Raw genomic sequence first — 17,050 nt, forward strand, 5'->3', positions numbered from 1 at the left:
CCAATGAGAACAGAGGGCTGTGTGTCACTTCTCACCCTTCCTTTTTTTTTTAAATTTATTTTTTATTTATTTTCGGCATAACAATATTCATTATTTTTTCACCATACCCAGTGCTCCATGCAATCCGTGCCCTCTGTAATACACACCACCTGGTACCCCAACCTCCCACCCACCTGCCAATTCAAACCCCTCAGATTGTTTTTTAGAGTTCATAGTCTCTCATGGTTCACCTCCCCTTCCAATTTCCCCCAACTCCCTTCTCCTCTCTAACTCCCCATGTCCTCCATGCTATTTGTTATGCTCCACAAATAAGTGAAACCATATGATTACTGACTGTCTCTGCTTGACTTATTTCACTCAGCATAATCTCTTCCAGTCCCGTCCATGTTGCTACAAAAGTTGGGTATTCATCCTTTCTGAGGCATAATACTCTTCTCACCCTTCCTATGCACGGGCTGACAGCAGAGGGCTTTAAGACTATAAAGAAGGATAAATTTTCAAGATGGAATGACTCTAGGTCCCTGTCCATGGCAGCCATGGGAATAGTCCTCTCAAACTTCTGATGGCAGAGAGATTGAGTAAGGGGCCCCAGCCACTGTGCTCTGAAAACCATCTCTGTTTTGCTCTGGAAACTATCTCCAAACTGATACAGTAGTATCAGTTACCATAGAACTGCCCAAAGACAGCAACCGAGCTCAACAGAAATGCTAAGGTGGACTCAATCCTGAGGCAGGTGGGTCTCTCCTGACATAGCTGCTTTGACTTGAAGACTCCCCATTGATCTTGATGAAACTTTCTTGAACTTCACTGCATTCTAAGACTTATCCTACCCAGACTTTCTCCTTTTCTTCCTCCTCCATAGGGGTCAGACTTGCATCAGGGTCAGATGACTCCACTGGCCTCCTCCAGCTCCCTCCCCACTTTCCCTTCCTCCTTAATCTCTAAAAGTCTAATCCCATCTTGGCATCTGCTTTTCAGAGGACCCATACTAACACAAGTGGTGATGAGTGTGGTATAAATAATGGGCAGAAAGATGGAGCTCAGGACTGGGAAAGAAGATACCACACATGGTTCCCTGGCAATGGTGGGGTGGAGGAAAGCATGCCTGTGGAGAAAAATGACCTTGTAGATAAAATAATGCAAGCATGCAAGAGATATGAGGGGAAAAATCCCAAAAAGGTAGCAGAGTGGTGGTTAAAGTTATTGCTAAGTGGTGTTGACACTCCATTGAAGGATAATGAAGAACAAAAGACCATCAACAAATAGTTGCAGTCTTAAGGGCTAGAGCCAGAGTTGCTCTTTGGGAGCTTACAATCTGCTTCTACTTCCGCAGTGGAAGACAGGACAGAGCTGAGCTGCAAACAACAAACATAAAATCTAATAGAATTTCAGAGCTATAGAGACTTCAAATGCTCGGCTGGGTAGGTCTGAATGCTAAATCAGGCCCATAGTTGAAGAAACTCAGGACGCTGAAACACAGAATGGGGGCCCATTTTTTTAAAGACTATTTATTTATTTGACAGAAAGAAAGCACAAGTAGGCATAGCGGCAGGCAGAGGGAGGAGGAGAAGCAGGCCCCCCACTGAGCAGAGACACCCCGCCTCCCCCACAAAAGCAGAGCCGGATCCCAGAAACCATGGGATGATGACCTGAACTGAAGTCGGATGCTTAACCGACTGAGCCACCCAGGCACTCCTGGAATGGGAACATCTTGATTGATGTCTTGGGGGATGTTGGTTCTGCAGATCCCTCTGAAACTTCTGAGTTCCCAAAAGTGGCACCTCCCCAGGGTTGTTTGGAAGACAGCATGGAAGCCTTGTTCCCCTGAGCAGATACACTTTCTTTCTCTCCTGGCTTCCAGCCTGGTAACTAGTGTTAATTCCTTGCATAAATTGACTGGACAATTGTGGGCCTAGTAAGGGAGGAAAGAGGTGAATAAAGGAAGAAACAGCAGTAATTAGAGAACATGTACCAGCAGGACCCAGCAGAATATTTTAGAGGTTAAATTCTGAGGGTGCACCTATGCAATAAACATAAAGACTTTAAATCTGATTTTCTTCATCCAAAGCCTGATTGTGCTCTATGAAACAGAACCAACCATTGCAAGCCAGTGATGGACCACAGCAGATAACATAGACTGACGTTTAGATAGGAGCTAAAATACAAGACTTTCTCAAGACATGGGTTTAACATTCTGTTAAAGACCTGGGTGATAGCTCTCAGCATCCTGAAGAAAGTAAAGCCAGTCCTGAGAGAGGTAGAAAAGTCCAAGATTTACTGACAGATGATGTAGAGAGAAATGACTAGGGTGGAGGAGGTGGGCTTGCTGGGTGGCGCATGTTTTGAAAAGTCAGAAGATCTGCTAGAAATTTATCTTAGGAGGGTTGGAGAACACATGATTCATCAAGATCATCATAAATGTGCTGGTAAGAACACCACCAGCACCACTAAGATTAGCAGTGGCCTGCTCGGAAGGTAGAAGATGTGGTCACAGAGCTAGGCACACTAATGTTATAGGAATTATGGCATCCCCAAATTACAGTGTTAGGAGGTTTTCATAAGCTAAGGATCAGTTACTATGATGGCAGATAAGTTTGGGGAGGCATTTTGGAATGAAATAGACAGACAATATCCGCAATCAAAAAGGCAAGAGAGGAGAAACAGAAAGCTGAGGGTGGTTGTTCCAATAAAAATTTATTTCAGTAATATTATTTTTAAAAAATAAATTATAAGGGGGGACTAGGCTTTTGCAACCTCCACCCCCACAAAATTCTATAATTGCTTTCCATCCATGGCCACCCAAGTCTTCTTTTTAACACTCAGAGAATTACCCTAAATAGTCTCATACTTCTGAGTAATTTAGATAGAATCATGTCTTAAGATCATGACCTAGACTTTTTATGTAGGTTTTATGTGTACCTTAGAAAGGTCAGGGATTTCAAAGTCTTCTAGTTCAAATCTTACTGATCAACAGAGCCACTGTCAGATCTTTCCAAAAAGATGAGATCCTGAAATCCTATTCTCCACCACCCATCCCACTTATTGGCCATGAGTCTCTAAAACTTCACAAACTATCAGACTACCCAAGGACTATGGCACCATAATAGACGTTGCAATGATGAGCCTGTGGACAGTGCTTCCAGGAGTGCCTGAGGCTTGGGTAGACTTCTTATCTGAAGTCTTTCCTTGTCCTTCCAGTTGTCAAGTGAAGGAGAAGTCATAGGTCTCTGTTTTGGAGACTGGTAAAAAATAAAGATTCAGTGATTGAATAATTTACCTAAGGAGAGAAGATGGACCCCACAGTCAGGAAGAGGTAGTTTCAATGCAGTTATATTAAAATTAATGAAAATAGCATGGAGAGAGGGAACTTTACTGGGTCTTACTAAAGGATCAGAAAGCTAAAAGAAAAGTGGTCACAAGAAGAAATGTTTGAGAAAATGAAGACTTGTCCAATGTCACCTATGCAATAAACATAAAGACTTTAAATCTGATTTTCTTCATCCAAAGCCTGATTGTGCTCTATGAAACACAACCAACCATTGCAAGCCAGTGATGGACCACAGATAACATAGACTGACATTTGGCTATAGTTTGAGACCTGTAGGCTTTGGGTATGTTATGGGTTATACTGTGTCCCCCAAAAAGATACATTCAAGTCTTAATTCCCAGAACCTGTGAATGTGACCTTATTTGGAAATAGAGTCTCCTGTGGAGGTAATCTAATTCAGATGAGGTCATTGAGTGGGCCTTAACCCACTTTGATGGGTGTCCTTAGGAAGGAGAAAAGTCAGAGACACTGAGACAGAGACACAAATGACAGATAGCCATGTGAAGACAGAAGCAGAGATTGGGGCCATGCTGCCATATGCCAAGGGACACCTGGAGATATCAGAACCTGAAAGAAGCGAGGAAGCATTCTTCCTAAAAAGCTTTGGAGGGAACATGATCTTGCCAGCACCTTGGTTTTGGACTTCTGTCTTCTAAAACTGTGCAGGAATATAATTTTTATTGTTTGAAGCTACCCATTTTGTGGTATTTTGTTATGGTGATCATAAGAAACTGATACAAGGTTTGAGAACAAAAAAAAAGAAAAAGAAAAAGAAATGTGCATATTCTCAAAGCCTGGAGGCATTCTGGGTCCTCTGCCTTTATGACTTGATCATTCCATATGAATCTGAGCCCACACTCAGGCAGCCACAGTGCATGTCTGTCCCTTCTGGTAGTGTGGAATTTGCACACAGATGTAGTAAATGACACTGGATATAAGCACTATTTGGGGATTGTCCCAATGTAGGACCCAATATAAACAAGGATCAGGCATGGTCTCAGTGTAGGGTACACTGATGGTGGCCAAATAGGGGTGTGACGTACCCCTTTTCCTGAATGAGTGGGGGAAGCAAGATCAGAAAATGAGACTCCAGTGATACATTCTGCCAGGAAGGCATCTCAGAAAGCATAAGAGAAAATTTTAAATATCCACAAAAATGTGTAGTTTTCCTGAAAGTACCTTAGTAAAGAGAATTTCCAGGAATTTTCCAGGTGAATGTGGCAGAATCTTACTCATTTAGAATTATATACAAAGGTACACTAAAAACTTGGCTTAATCTCTATACATGAACACCATTCAGGCAATATGGCATTTTACATTTTACAAATGTAGAGTATGAAGCTATGAGAGAGGCTAAGGGGTTGCACAAATTCCAGTAAGTGCATGTGTGTTGCAGTGGCAGGGGTGGGTGGGAGGTAGGCATTGCTGGATTCAAACTCAAGATGTCTGACATCAAGTAAAGGATGCTTTTTATATCTAACACCACAGGTATGGCAATAATTTGGTGTAAAGGAGAAATCGTCTCATGTGTCCTCATGCCCAGTAACATCAACTGATGAACAACTATCAATTTGAATAAATCAATTAGTTGGTTGAAGATTTGCGAAGATTTGATACATACGTAGACAGACAGATGGATGATAGGTATATCATGGATGTAGATACATGGTTGGAAGGGTGTGGGTATGTGTCAAAAAATATCTTAGGACACTGTTGGACACAGATTAGATTTTGAACAACTTGAAGCCGCCATGTTTTCCATGCTTCTTGTACCAGTATTCCATAGAGCTCTACATTTTTACATAGAGAAAAACAGAATACAGACATCATCTTCTGGTACAGTGAGGATCCCTCCCTGATGGAAAGGAAGGTAACGGAGCCTGGTAATCTCCAGTGAGGATGACATACAGGCAAAGTGAAGCAATAAATCATCAAATGATCTGCCAGCAGACTCAGCTGCAACTGCGTTTATCTACTCTCTTTTAAACAACTTTTTAATGGCATCTCACTGTTTCTCCCTTAGGAAATTATTTCATTGTATAATTGCCCTGGCTTCAAGTGAAATTTTCTTAATGTCCAATTTAAATTGCTGCTTTTTTTTCCGTCTCAAGTCATTGCTCTCTATTACATTACTATTAAGCACCGTAAGTAACTCCTCTCTCTTTTGAAAAGGATGAAATTGGCTTGTACATTTCATTTAGAAATGTGACCTCATTCTTGTACATCAAAATCTGAAACACTTGAAAAAGACAGGTGAGCATCCTGTTCCTTGGAAAAACATGGGATTTTCCTGTTTCTGAGTTTTTCCACCAGCTTAGAAACAATTCATGGGTTTGATACAATGACCCAGACGGTACTATACAGGTGGTGTTTCTTGCAGCATCCCTGTAATGGAAAGGTAAAAACACTTGTTTCTTCAAAGAAATGTGAACCCCATATCAACTGAAGCATTTTACACAAAGGGAAAGAACATATTTGCACAGAGGTGCTTACTGACGTACTCGCTCAAGAACCCAGGAGAATCAGCTGAGACTCCATGTGCCAAAGAGCTAGAACCACAAGAAAGTAGGGAGTCTTATGATAGCACTCTGGCAAGCCAAATACCGATAGCTTCAAATCTACTAGCATGGCAAAAACTTTTAGGGTACAGAGGGAACAATGTGGCCCTTCCTTGTGCTCAGAACCATCTATTTTCTTGGGCCAATTCTTATGGGGGTGCTGGATGTTTAGGTAAGAAACATGATTCAAAATTTCACAAAAAATAACTCCTCTATTTTGAATTTGCATTCTAGGACTTCTATCTCTAGGTTTCACCCTCTCCCTCCCCACCCCTGCATGACCCCCCATCCCCTGTGTCCCTCAGACACTGAAAGAATGAGGTCTCAAGCATTCAGAAAACGACTCCCAACAGGATGCTCTCCGGCTGCTCCGGTCGTCTGCGCCTGCGCGTCATTTGCACGCTCAGCGAGCGTCAGGATGGCCTGCTGAGTTTGCTTCTTGATTGTCCATCAAATCCAGTTTCAGGGCTCACCCCTATTCAGATCTATGTCTCCTCCTGTTTGCTCAATATCAGACCTCTCCTGACTCCTTCTATGCCAACACAGGGAGCAAAATGGAATAAAGCAGTAAAACAAAACCAATCAAATCATGAACACAAACATCAAAGTGTTCCCTGAGCTTCCGCAGTCAGGGAGTTGGTTAATATTGTCTTAGAGGATGCAGCCTCATGCCCAGTAGAGGAATCAGTCCTCTGAGGAATCAATTGGGAAATGATTTTCCTCCACACAAGAGTATCAGACGCTTGCCACCCCCACCGTGTCCGCAATGCCGCCGCAGTGAACACAGCTCAGAGTGAGCCACTCTTGCACCTCGTGGCATCTAATAGTGGCAAATATTTTTGTAGAGAAGACTGGAGCCGGCAAAACCCCACAGAAAGTGGATGGTAAAGATTTGAGCTTGAAACGAGCACGAAAGCTGAGAACTACTGGAAAATAATCTCAAAGACCTAACGAGAACAATTTCCGTAGAAAAGAGGGTTTGGGGTAAAACAATATGGAAAGAAGACGATGTCTGGTCTTGTGTAGAAGTGTCACGCATAAGGGTACAGAAAACACTTTCTTTTTTTTTCCCCCCTGAGCGCTAATGGAAAAAGATTCTCAGCATTTATTGAAAGAAGGGGGTATGGGAAGTTGATATTAGATTTCACTTTGTTTCCCATACCCATACTGAATACTTAGAAGCCCTCCGCATGCTAGTTCCAATCTCAACTCAGACTTCATTTCTTTCACCCGGACAGGGTATAAGAACTGTGCCATATGATACTTAGGGCACTTGCACGTACAAGTTTCTGTCCAAGAGGGAAGAACAAGACCTCCACCGCTATAAAGCTTGGCTGTGCCGGCAACACAGTTGCTAAGGGCTGAGAGCCAGAACCCATTTCTGACTTCTCCCAACTAGGCTTCTGGTTCCTGTAGCTCAATGACAAGCCTTAACTATAATTGCGTTCATCTCCACTTTCTGAATGAAGAGACTTTTCAAGTCTAACCCATCCTGTTTTCCAGACCCTTGATTCTTTGGGAACCATGGCTGGATCATTATCACCTTTGACTGAAAGCTCTTCAGAAGTCCCTGGGGGCCAGTTAACACTGCCTGGCTATGGAGGTCCTGCCAACCAGGCCCATGGGGAACGTCAAAGAACTCCATCTCTCCTCTTCCTCTGTTTAGCTACCTCCTACTTCAACCAACCTGAATAGGAATGTCCATGGGTTCCTGGGTATCTTTCTTTTGCTTTTGGATGTTTCTCTAGGCTGGGGTTGTGACTCACCCACATCATGTCTGCATGCCCAAATTCCATCTAACCAGCATAGCCCAGGTCAAAAGCCTCATAAAACCACAGCTCCTTCTCTAAAATCCTGTTTTTACGTGTATTTTTCATGTGAGGCCTATGACTAATTTCCTATATTTTTAGTCATTTGTACCCTGGTATAATTTATTCTGAGAACTCATAAACTTCATAATTGCAGGGGCTCCAGAGACTGGCATGAACTATGGAAATCAATGAGTATACAATAAAAGGTGGTTGAATAAAAAAAATGCATAAATCATTCTTCTCTTTTATACTCATAGAGAGGTATGCAGGATCATTAGAGATAACTTCAAACAAAAAACTACTATAATAATTTTAGGTGTAAAATCTTTCAACATTTAGAATTAAAAAAAAAAAAAAAAAAAAAAAAGCCCAGAATAAGAATTAAAAAAAAAAAGTCCAGGCTCATACATTCATGGAGGAAAGTGTGTGCACTAGGGTAGTTACCAAAAGATGTCATAGTTGGAAGGAGTGTTGTGATATTACACGTTGACATAATATGTAGTTTCTATACAGATAAAAGAACAGTATTTGTATTCTTTTCTTAGGAGTCTCTAATGTAATGTTATATTTATTTTTTTATAGACTTTATTTATTTATTTGACAGAGAGAGAGAGATCACAAGTAGGCAGAGAAGCAGGCAGAGAGAAAGAGGGAAGCAGGCTCCCTGCTGAGCAGAGAGCCAAATGCAGGGCTCAATCCCAGGACCCTGAGGTCATGACCTGAACTGAAGGCAGAGGCTTAACCCACTGAGCCACCCAGGCGCCCCTAACGCAATGGTTTAAAATATAAGTTCCTCATAATATTAGTCTTTTGATATAGTCTGTGAAGATACTGTGCTTGACTAAGTTTGAGAAGCTGCAAAATTTGCCACCCACTTGGAAACTCATAGTCTAAAGTGATATTGTTAAGGTTTCCAGAAATCAGAATCTTTAAAAAGATTGCTTAACCTTCATTAACCTTGTTTTCCAACCATTATTATCCTTGGAATAGTCTTTCTCAAATAACAGCTATCCGTAGCCCAAGGGAAGGGTCTACCACAGAAAATATTTTAGGAACTACTGTTCTAAGGTATTAGTTAGGAACAAAACCCGAGCTATTTGTTTTAACTCTGCCCTTAGGGTAAGATATTTGAATTACTTTCTTTCTAGTCTGTAAGTGATCAAGTCACCTGCGATGACAAGTACCAGGCTAGCAGTGAGGGGTGGGCCCTTAGTGAACGGTGCAGACTGTGTGCACAGAATACAGGTAGCAGATGAGGGAGGTTGAAGACATCCCACCACACACTAGCTTCTGGCTAAACTGGAAGCAGAGTCGAAAAGTGCATTTGTTAGACCTCAAAGCCATTTCTGTTGCAATGTTCTTCCTTCCTCGATTGTTTTTGCTTTGTACTTTGAATTTCTCTTATAAAACAACTCTGGCTCATGTGTACCCAACTTATTTTTGTTATAATGATTTATAGCTTTATTTTAAATCCTCCAACCATACTTATAATCAATTGCATAATTCCATTTCCTTAATGTTATATAACATGCTCTCCTATCCCACTCGACATCCTGTGAAACTATATTAAAACAATAAAATAATTATGGCTGAAATTCATTGGCATCCTGGTTAGAACATTTAGTTCCAACTATTGCAGAATAACTAAGTGTATGATAAAACTTACAAGAATAAATCTAAGTGCTTTAAATTTATTTGTACTCATTTGGAATGGTGCCACATAATTAGGATATAATCAAGTATGCAATAAAAGTTTGCCAAATAAATGAATGCATAAGTCACTCTTGTTCTCATTTACATTCACAGAGAAGATCATAAGGGATGACTGTATCTATATATTTATATAGTTACATATATGTGTATCTATGTCTCTGTATAAGCTTATGAACTGAATAATATGTAATTGCAAAACGTGATCGTGAAAAAATTATTAGCCAACATGAAAAAAATGAATGTTCTGATGATAAATTAAATCCTAGAAATGTATCACTGATAAAGCCATCTCTCTATGCAGCCATCTCAAATATTCTAATGTAAAGCATAACATAAGATTTGGGATAACATAATGTTAGGAAACAATACTTAGTGGAAGTGGACAAGGCTCGGCCTGAAACAGTATCTAAAGGGCTTTATGAAGGAAAAGTCAAATGTCTCAGAGGGAAAGAGTGTGGCACGTTTGTAGGAAAGGGACCAAAGATAGGGAAGGCCTGTCTTTTCCACAAGCATGATGTATGTTTCAGATAAAGAGGGCTCAGTCATGCTAAGAATCATTAGAGAAAAGATAAAAAATTCTCAGAATTCTGTGAAGAGAAGATAAACATTCAGACTCATATTAGGATCCTTGCGTTTGGGATCTACCAATGTGAGAGAGCTAAATGGAGGCTGTATTTCAAAAGAATATCTCTGTTGGTCAGCTCCCTCCTTCTATTACGGGAAGGTCTTAATTAGGCAAACACATTGCTCTTTCTCAGAGCAGCTATTGGTTTAATAGCTCCTCAACCTATTGGTTTAATGTTTCAACAACAACAACAAAACCACATCCTCTTTTTATAACCTTCTTCCCCCCCCCCCCATGGGTAGGGCTTATTTACAATGAAGAATTCAGGAGACTGAGATTTGGGTCAATAGGACAGATGTCACAAGGAATGAAGCTAATGAGAGTATGTGTAGAATTTCTCTTTTAGAGTAAAAAGAAAATGAGAGCATAAAATTAAGAAATGGTAATCCTAGGTAGAGTTTTTAACTAGAAGATTCATGCTCTCTCCAACTAAGACATGAAAATGGAATGATCTAATATGGGGAAATGTGATAATATGAAGAAAAGTGAGAAATATCCAAATATTCTCTCCAAACCCCTCTCACTGGTAATAATGGTTTTTAGACAGAAAGTAGAAAAGAGAAAACTATTAGTCATTGTACAGTGATAGCAAATTGGAAGCTGTGGGGTTCTATTCTCCCCATTAAATACCTCCCAGAAGGGCCAACGCTGACATTTGGAGTTCTGTTATTATTTTTCAAAGGTTGTCATAAAGAAATCTTACCTTCAGAATCTACAGGGGATTAGATAAACATTTTAGGATTAGATAGGATCGGCTTCTTCTAAATGTTTTTTTCTAATGTTTTTTAAAAAATGTTTTAAAAAGAAGCTCCATTTTTTTCTAAATGTTCTGAGTCTTTGTGACTAAGTTATTGTTATGTTTTACCTTCCTTTCAGTTGCCAGGATAAACATTAGCACCTTTGAGTTACTGACCCCAAACTAGTGGCACTTTACATTGTATGACCCAATATATTCGATAGAATTAGACCACACCTCTTCCAATTACCCTCTAAATGAAGAAATCTTGTTTTTCAGGTAGATGGTGGAACTTCAAAGAAGACAGAATAGGGTTTGGTCTAGGGCTGCTATTACAAGTCACTCAAGTATTCTGATTTGGGGAAGTATAGCTACACATATTCAGGACCCCCAGAGCTAAAATTAAGATACACATTTCAGAAATGTGAAGTCAATGAATGTTGGAAATGGAAGCCATCTTATTCCTAGGACTCCTGTAGTATTAGGACAAGAAACTATAGTTGGTTAAGTGTTTGCCTACCACCTCCAACATGATGCCAGATTTACCTTTATTGTGCATAACTCATGAAATACTGTTTGAAGGGGTAACAGTGACACAGAAGCAAACACGTACTGGAAGAGAGAGTGAACCAAACTGGTGGTAAAAACATGACCTTCCTCCATAAGGTCAAATAGTTTTATTTTGATTAAACACTACAATACAGTATATATCCATTAAAAAAGAAAACTCTATAATGTATATAAATTATTCCTTCCATTCATCAATTCTTTTCTTTTCCATTACAGCTTTGGTACAATGTGATTTCAGTATATAATTTTTAAATACTTTTAGCATCACAAACTCAACACAAAGTACAAAACTAATAATCCAAATTAGGGATATTATAATCTACACAGTGGTATTCAGTGGTAGGAGAAAATCTTACCTTGATGAATTCATGTCACTAGCTAAGCTATAAAGGCATACCTAGCAGACATGACAGAAATATGCACCATTAACCAGCTAATGTGTGTATTAGTCTTTGTTTTTTTGTTTGTTTGTCTGTTTGTTTTTGTTTTTTTTACAGAATACCAGCAGCAATCATTTGAGTGTTGAGTGAATACTTAAGTCCTCAGCCAGTCTCCCACCTTGCTCCTCTTCCCTTAAAGGCCATGAGTAAGATCACAAGAAATGTACCACAGCCAAAGCACTCAAAATTTGACCTGCCACCCGGTGTTGCTCATAGTTGCACAGTTTGTCCTGCAGCTAGCCGACATCACGGGGACAGAGCTGGAGGGGCAGTGTGGACCAATCAGCCTAAGGTTGTTCTGAGGGGTCGGCGGTGTGACATTACAGTAAACAGGCATTCCAGTGGCTGGGAGTGACCCTTGACCTGCCTGGTTAGGTAGCATGATTGGCTGTTGGTATGACTGCTGGGGCAGTCCTTGAGAACCCTGGGTCATTGGCACCTGCAGAAGACACAAGAGAGAGCCCTTCATGAAAAGGTTTTGTGTGCCTGTCCTGTGAGCTACTGTGTGGTCAGGAAAAATACTCAAGCATTTGGGTCAGACCTAACTGGTCACCTATCCCAGTGTTCCCTTGTATCAGCTGTTTTACCTTGGGCAAGTCACTCAACCTCTCTGATTGCCTAGACTGTCCATGTAATGACACCTATGCCAAGAGCCACTGAAAAGATTGCAAGCCTGATGTACAGTGCTGGGACACATGTGGTGATAGCTCACAAGGTGTTAGTCCTGAGCTTCCTTCCTTCCTTCCCCCTTACACATTGGGGACTGCAGTCTGGACTGCTGGCTCAGAATTTCTGTTTGGAAAGCGATACTTTCATTCCGGTTCCATGCACACTAAGCAACGGGAGCCAGACAGCAAAGGGAGCTTTTGTCCCAGGCACCTGACTCAGTCTCAATCTGCAGCTTTAAAGAACATCTAATGTGGACCTGGAGGTAGAAATTGAGGCAATGGGTGCAAAGATCATCAGAGGAGGAGGGCAGAGGATCAGGATTTTATTTTGTGCTGTTTTATTTGTTTCTTTGTTTGAGGGCCAGAAGTAGCTGGTGCAGCTAAATTTAACGGTCAAAGCTTTTCACTAACCCTTCACTTCCACTTCCAGTGTGTCTCAGAATGTAAATCACAAAAAGATGTACCCAGTATGGGTTGAGTCTAGAAAATGAGGTTGGTGTAGGACCGATCCATGCCCTTTGAACAAATCCGAGATGCCATTTAAACATCTCTTTTAACTTAAAATTGTGGTAAAATGAAGTTATGGAGGCTGCGTACAAAAATGAGTGGAAATGTGTCTTGAGAGCTTTTTCCTGATGAACAAAATTCCACTGGAAGAGCCAAAGGTCTTCATGAATAAATCGTTATAGGCTGCAGATTCTTCTTCCATAAAGAGAAGTTTATATAGAGCCACATTTAGCATGACATTCAAAAGCCACCGTAGTTAGAGAAGCATACCTGTCCCATTTTCTACTTAAAATCTTAATTCAAAGTCAACCATCAACAGGGGCTGGGCATAGCACCCACCACCCCACTAACCACCCAACACGGGACATACTCACAGCCTCCACTTTGGCCAGTGCTACTTTCTAAACCTTCTAAATTTCCCAAGCTGCTGATGTGCACCTGATAAGAAGACATTGCTGGGTAGGAGACCATCACGCTTTGCACCGGAGCTCCTGGCTGGTTGCTCATCACGCTCTGACTCTGGGGTGGCTGCTGCACTCCTATGAGGCCTTGGAACCCCTGTTGACCAGACAAGACTGGCTGGTAACCTGCAAAGAAAAAAACCACCTTTTGAACTGGTTGCACCAGGAAGAGCACAAGTGATATTTCATGGGGTAAAATATTTCATGAAGGTTCCCTAGTCAACCTTCAGACATCTTGCTCTCCCTATCGGCAATGTGTTATCCAAATGATTATTTCCTAACGATGCGGTATTTTGCTCTAAGAATGGACAAGAGTAGGAAGTCACAAAATTCGCTGGTATTTGCATACTTATGCAGAATGGTCCAATGAGCATGTTGCGACAATGGTAGATTGTTTTATGGCACAAACACCATAACCTCTATTCGTATTTTATAGCTATCAGTTATGTTTCTCATGATTTATTGTGTGCTTTGTTTCAATGATATTTGGAGTATTCACAAAATTATCATTTTTTTCTAATTAAATTGACTCATTCTTTTACTATCTCACCTTTCTGCACAAACTCATTCTACCCACAGATCATCAAACTGCCTAATAACTTTCTATTTTCCATGTTTTCGTGAATAAAATGATTCACTACCCTGACTAATTCAATGTCCATGGTCTTGGACAAAATGCAGCAACAAGAGAAAAATATGGCATGCTTCTATTCTGCTCCAACTCCAGCTCCCGGGAGAACATTCCGGTAAAGCACTCTACTAAGTGATCATGTACATACAATAGATAATACAGAATATAGCACTCAAAAAATTTTATCCATCATATCCTTCTGAGTAGGTCAGTTGCTCTGGTTTCTTCTCTTTTTGTTTTTTTTTTTTTGAAGTGGATCATGATTTATCTGTTGTAATTATTTTAATCCCCACCCCAACTGGTTTCAAATGCATTCTTAAAGGAAGTGAACTATTGTTATAAATTCTGGGAAGAAAGTTATGATTTAGGTGAAAATGATGTGGTGGTAGGAAAATGAAACGGTTTCACTTTATGATATAAAATAGTCGTTCCAGAGCTCATATTATTAACAGTACTGACTACTTCAGAGAAAGTAGAACTGCTGTGTTAATACAATTCTCTGAGAGAAAATTTTAAAATCCTAGATTTTAAAAAAGATTTTATTTATTTATTTGAGTGAGAGAGAGTGCGTGATCTCAGGACCCTGGGATTATGACCTGAGCCAAAGGCAGACACTAAACTGACTAAGTCATCCAGGTGTGCCTTTTCTTTAACACAAACACTAACCTAACACTAACAGCCAGATTTTAAAAATTGAAACACAGTGTAAAAAATTTCTGATCAATATGTGTGTTTTTTTTTTTAAGATTTTTATTTATTTAAGAGAGAGAGAATTTGAGCAAGAGAGAGAGGAGGGGGAAGAGGGACTCTAAAGCAGACTATGCTGAACACAGAGCCCAACACAGGGCTCGGTCTCACCAGTGTGAGATCATGACCTGATTGGAAGCCAAGAGTCAGACGCTTAACTGACTAAGCCACTCAGGCACCCCCCAATTCTTAACAAATTACTTGTTTTTTGAGTGCATGTAAGAGTTTTAACTTTAGACTGAAGACAGGTAAAATTATAATCTTTGCAGAGGAAAATATCTTACTCTCCTTTGGCATACATAAAACCACCTTTACTCATCTGGAGAATGTCATGGAGACAATGGCTTGCAAAGAGTTAGGAGATCAGCTCCGTTGGCCAAACTAGATAGAAATAAGGTGCAATCCTTTGGAACACCTAAGAGAGGAGGCTGGGGAAAAGCCAAGCTGGGAGGCTTGACCTGTGCCTACCACTGGGTGGGACAAGTGTGGAATTTAGAAAATCACCCTTTGATCTTCTTTACATATCCCATTATTTTGTGTTCACAGTAGTCACCCTACTTCAGTTCCATAGTGGTTTTAACTTATTGAGAGATTATAATCAAGAGTAATGACCACCTCCCCTCCATCTACTTTGTGCCCATGGTACACAGTCAAAGCCCTCCCTGGACGTGCTCTGTAGGCCCATGTACGACTAAGAGTATTAGCTCAGAGGGCTGCATACCTAGAAGGTTTACAGTTACATAATCAGGAAAACCCACCAGACAGGAACAAGAAATTGGGACAAAGGCCATGTCATGGTCCACACTATCTCCCAGAATGCCTCATATACAGAGCCACTTGGTAGAAAATTATCTTAACATTGCAGATATACCTCGTTTTATTGAGCTTTGCTTTAACAGGCTTTGTAGATACTGAATTTTTTACAAATTGAAAGTTTGCAGCAACCCTGCTTCAAACGAGTCTATCAGCACCATTTTTCAATGGCATTTTCTCACTTCAGGTCTCTGTGTCACATTTTGTAATTCTCACAGCATTTCAAATGTTTTCATTATTTGTTATGGTGATCTGTGAACAGTGTTTGTAAGTCACAGAAAGCTCAGATGATGGCTAGTATATTTTAGCGCTCTCTCTCTCTCTCTCTATATATATATATATATAAAATTTATCTTAAGTAGGCTCCATGCCCGGCATGGGGCCCAATATGGGCCTCAATCTCATGACCCTGATATTGAGATGTGAGGTGAGATCAAGAGTCAGATGCTCAACTGACTGAGCAACTCAGGTACCCCATCAATAAGTATTTTTTAATTAAACTACACAATTGCATTTTTAGACATGATTTAGACATAATTCTATGCTATACTTAATAGACTACAGTATAGTGTAAACATAACTTTTATATGTACTGAAAGCCAAAAAATTCATTTGACTCGCTTTATTGTGATAGTCACTTTATTGCAGTGGTCTGGAAATGAACCCGCAGCATTTCTGAGGTTATGCTTGTCACTGCAAACAATTGTTTTCTATTATTTCCATTATCTAGAGATTCCACTCTAATTCATGTGTTTATTGGCCCTGAAAAAATTCTGTTGCTATTATGCTTTTATTATGACATGATTCTTAGCCCTATCAAATTTATGCTGGCAAGAATTGTTACACACGCAAAAAAATAACTTGGTACGAATGTAGAAAATTCATCAGCAATAGTCTTTCCTACCATCTAATTCCACAGCAAAGAATCGGCAATGTGTGAACACACTTTGTAGTCCATGTAATGGTAAATACAATAGAGCCTTATTTCTGGCTGAAGAGTCAAAGCACAGGTTCAAAAATGAGGAATGTCTTTTAAAATTCTGACTTATATCTGGTCATAGAGTGAAAGCCCTATTGGTCTCAAGGGACCTTTTGCAGGACACACATAACTAGGATGGGAACAAAAAGAGGGAAGGCATGGGCGGGGGTGGGGGGAAGGGGATGGTGGCAGGGAGAGGTGCAGGGGTCTTGCTTCTGGAGATTCTGTATGTATTTCTTACTGAATCCTTCCATCCTCTCACAGAGTCATCGTCAAAATGTTCAAAACCAAACTGAGGTGGCCTATGAGAGATTCATTTATTACACGAGCTCTAAACAAAAATTGTGGGGGGGGGGGGCGGATAGGTCTTCTGATAATGGAGCTGTTTAGACATACAGAAACGGGCTGTCTTGATAGGACAAGGAAGCACAGGTCAAATAATATTCAAGGGGAGGAAAAAGCC

The 17,050-nt window shown here is 40.4% G+C and overlaps 1 protein-coding gene across 22 annotated transcripts in view; it reads right to left on the minus strand.

Annotated features, from left to right (window-relative positions):
- Positions 1-11,411: 11,411 nt before the first annotated feature.
- ARPP21 (cAMP regulated phosphoprotein 21) overlaps positions 11,412-17,050 on the minus strand; it is a 153,035-nt gene continuing 147,396 nt past the window's right edge. For all 22 annotated transcript variants that reach the window (XM_044252737.1, XM_044252736.1, XM_044252738.1 and 19 more), the window contains 2 exons: positions 13,395-13,543; positions 11,412-12,220 (listed from right to left, as the gene is read on the minus strand). In XM_044252737.1, the coding sequence (XP_044108672.1) occupies positions 11,963-12,220; positions 13,395-13,543 (407 nt within the window). In that variant the 3' untranslated portion in view covers positions 11,412-11,962. The remainder of the gene's footprint in view (positions 12,221-13,394; positions 13,544-17,050) is intronic.

This window comes from Neovison vison, chromosome 6, assembly GCF_020171115.1.
Source record: "Neovison vison isolate M4711 chromosome 6, ASM_NN_V1, whole genome shotgun sequence".
In the NCBI taxonomy this organism is placed as follows: Eukaryota; Metazoa; Chordata; class Mammalia; order Carnivora; family Mustelidae; genus Neogale; species Neogale vison.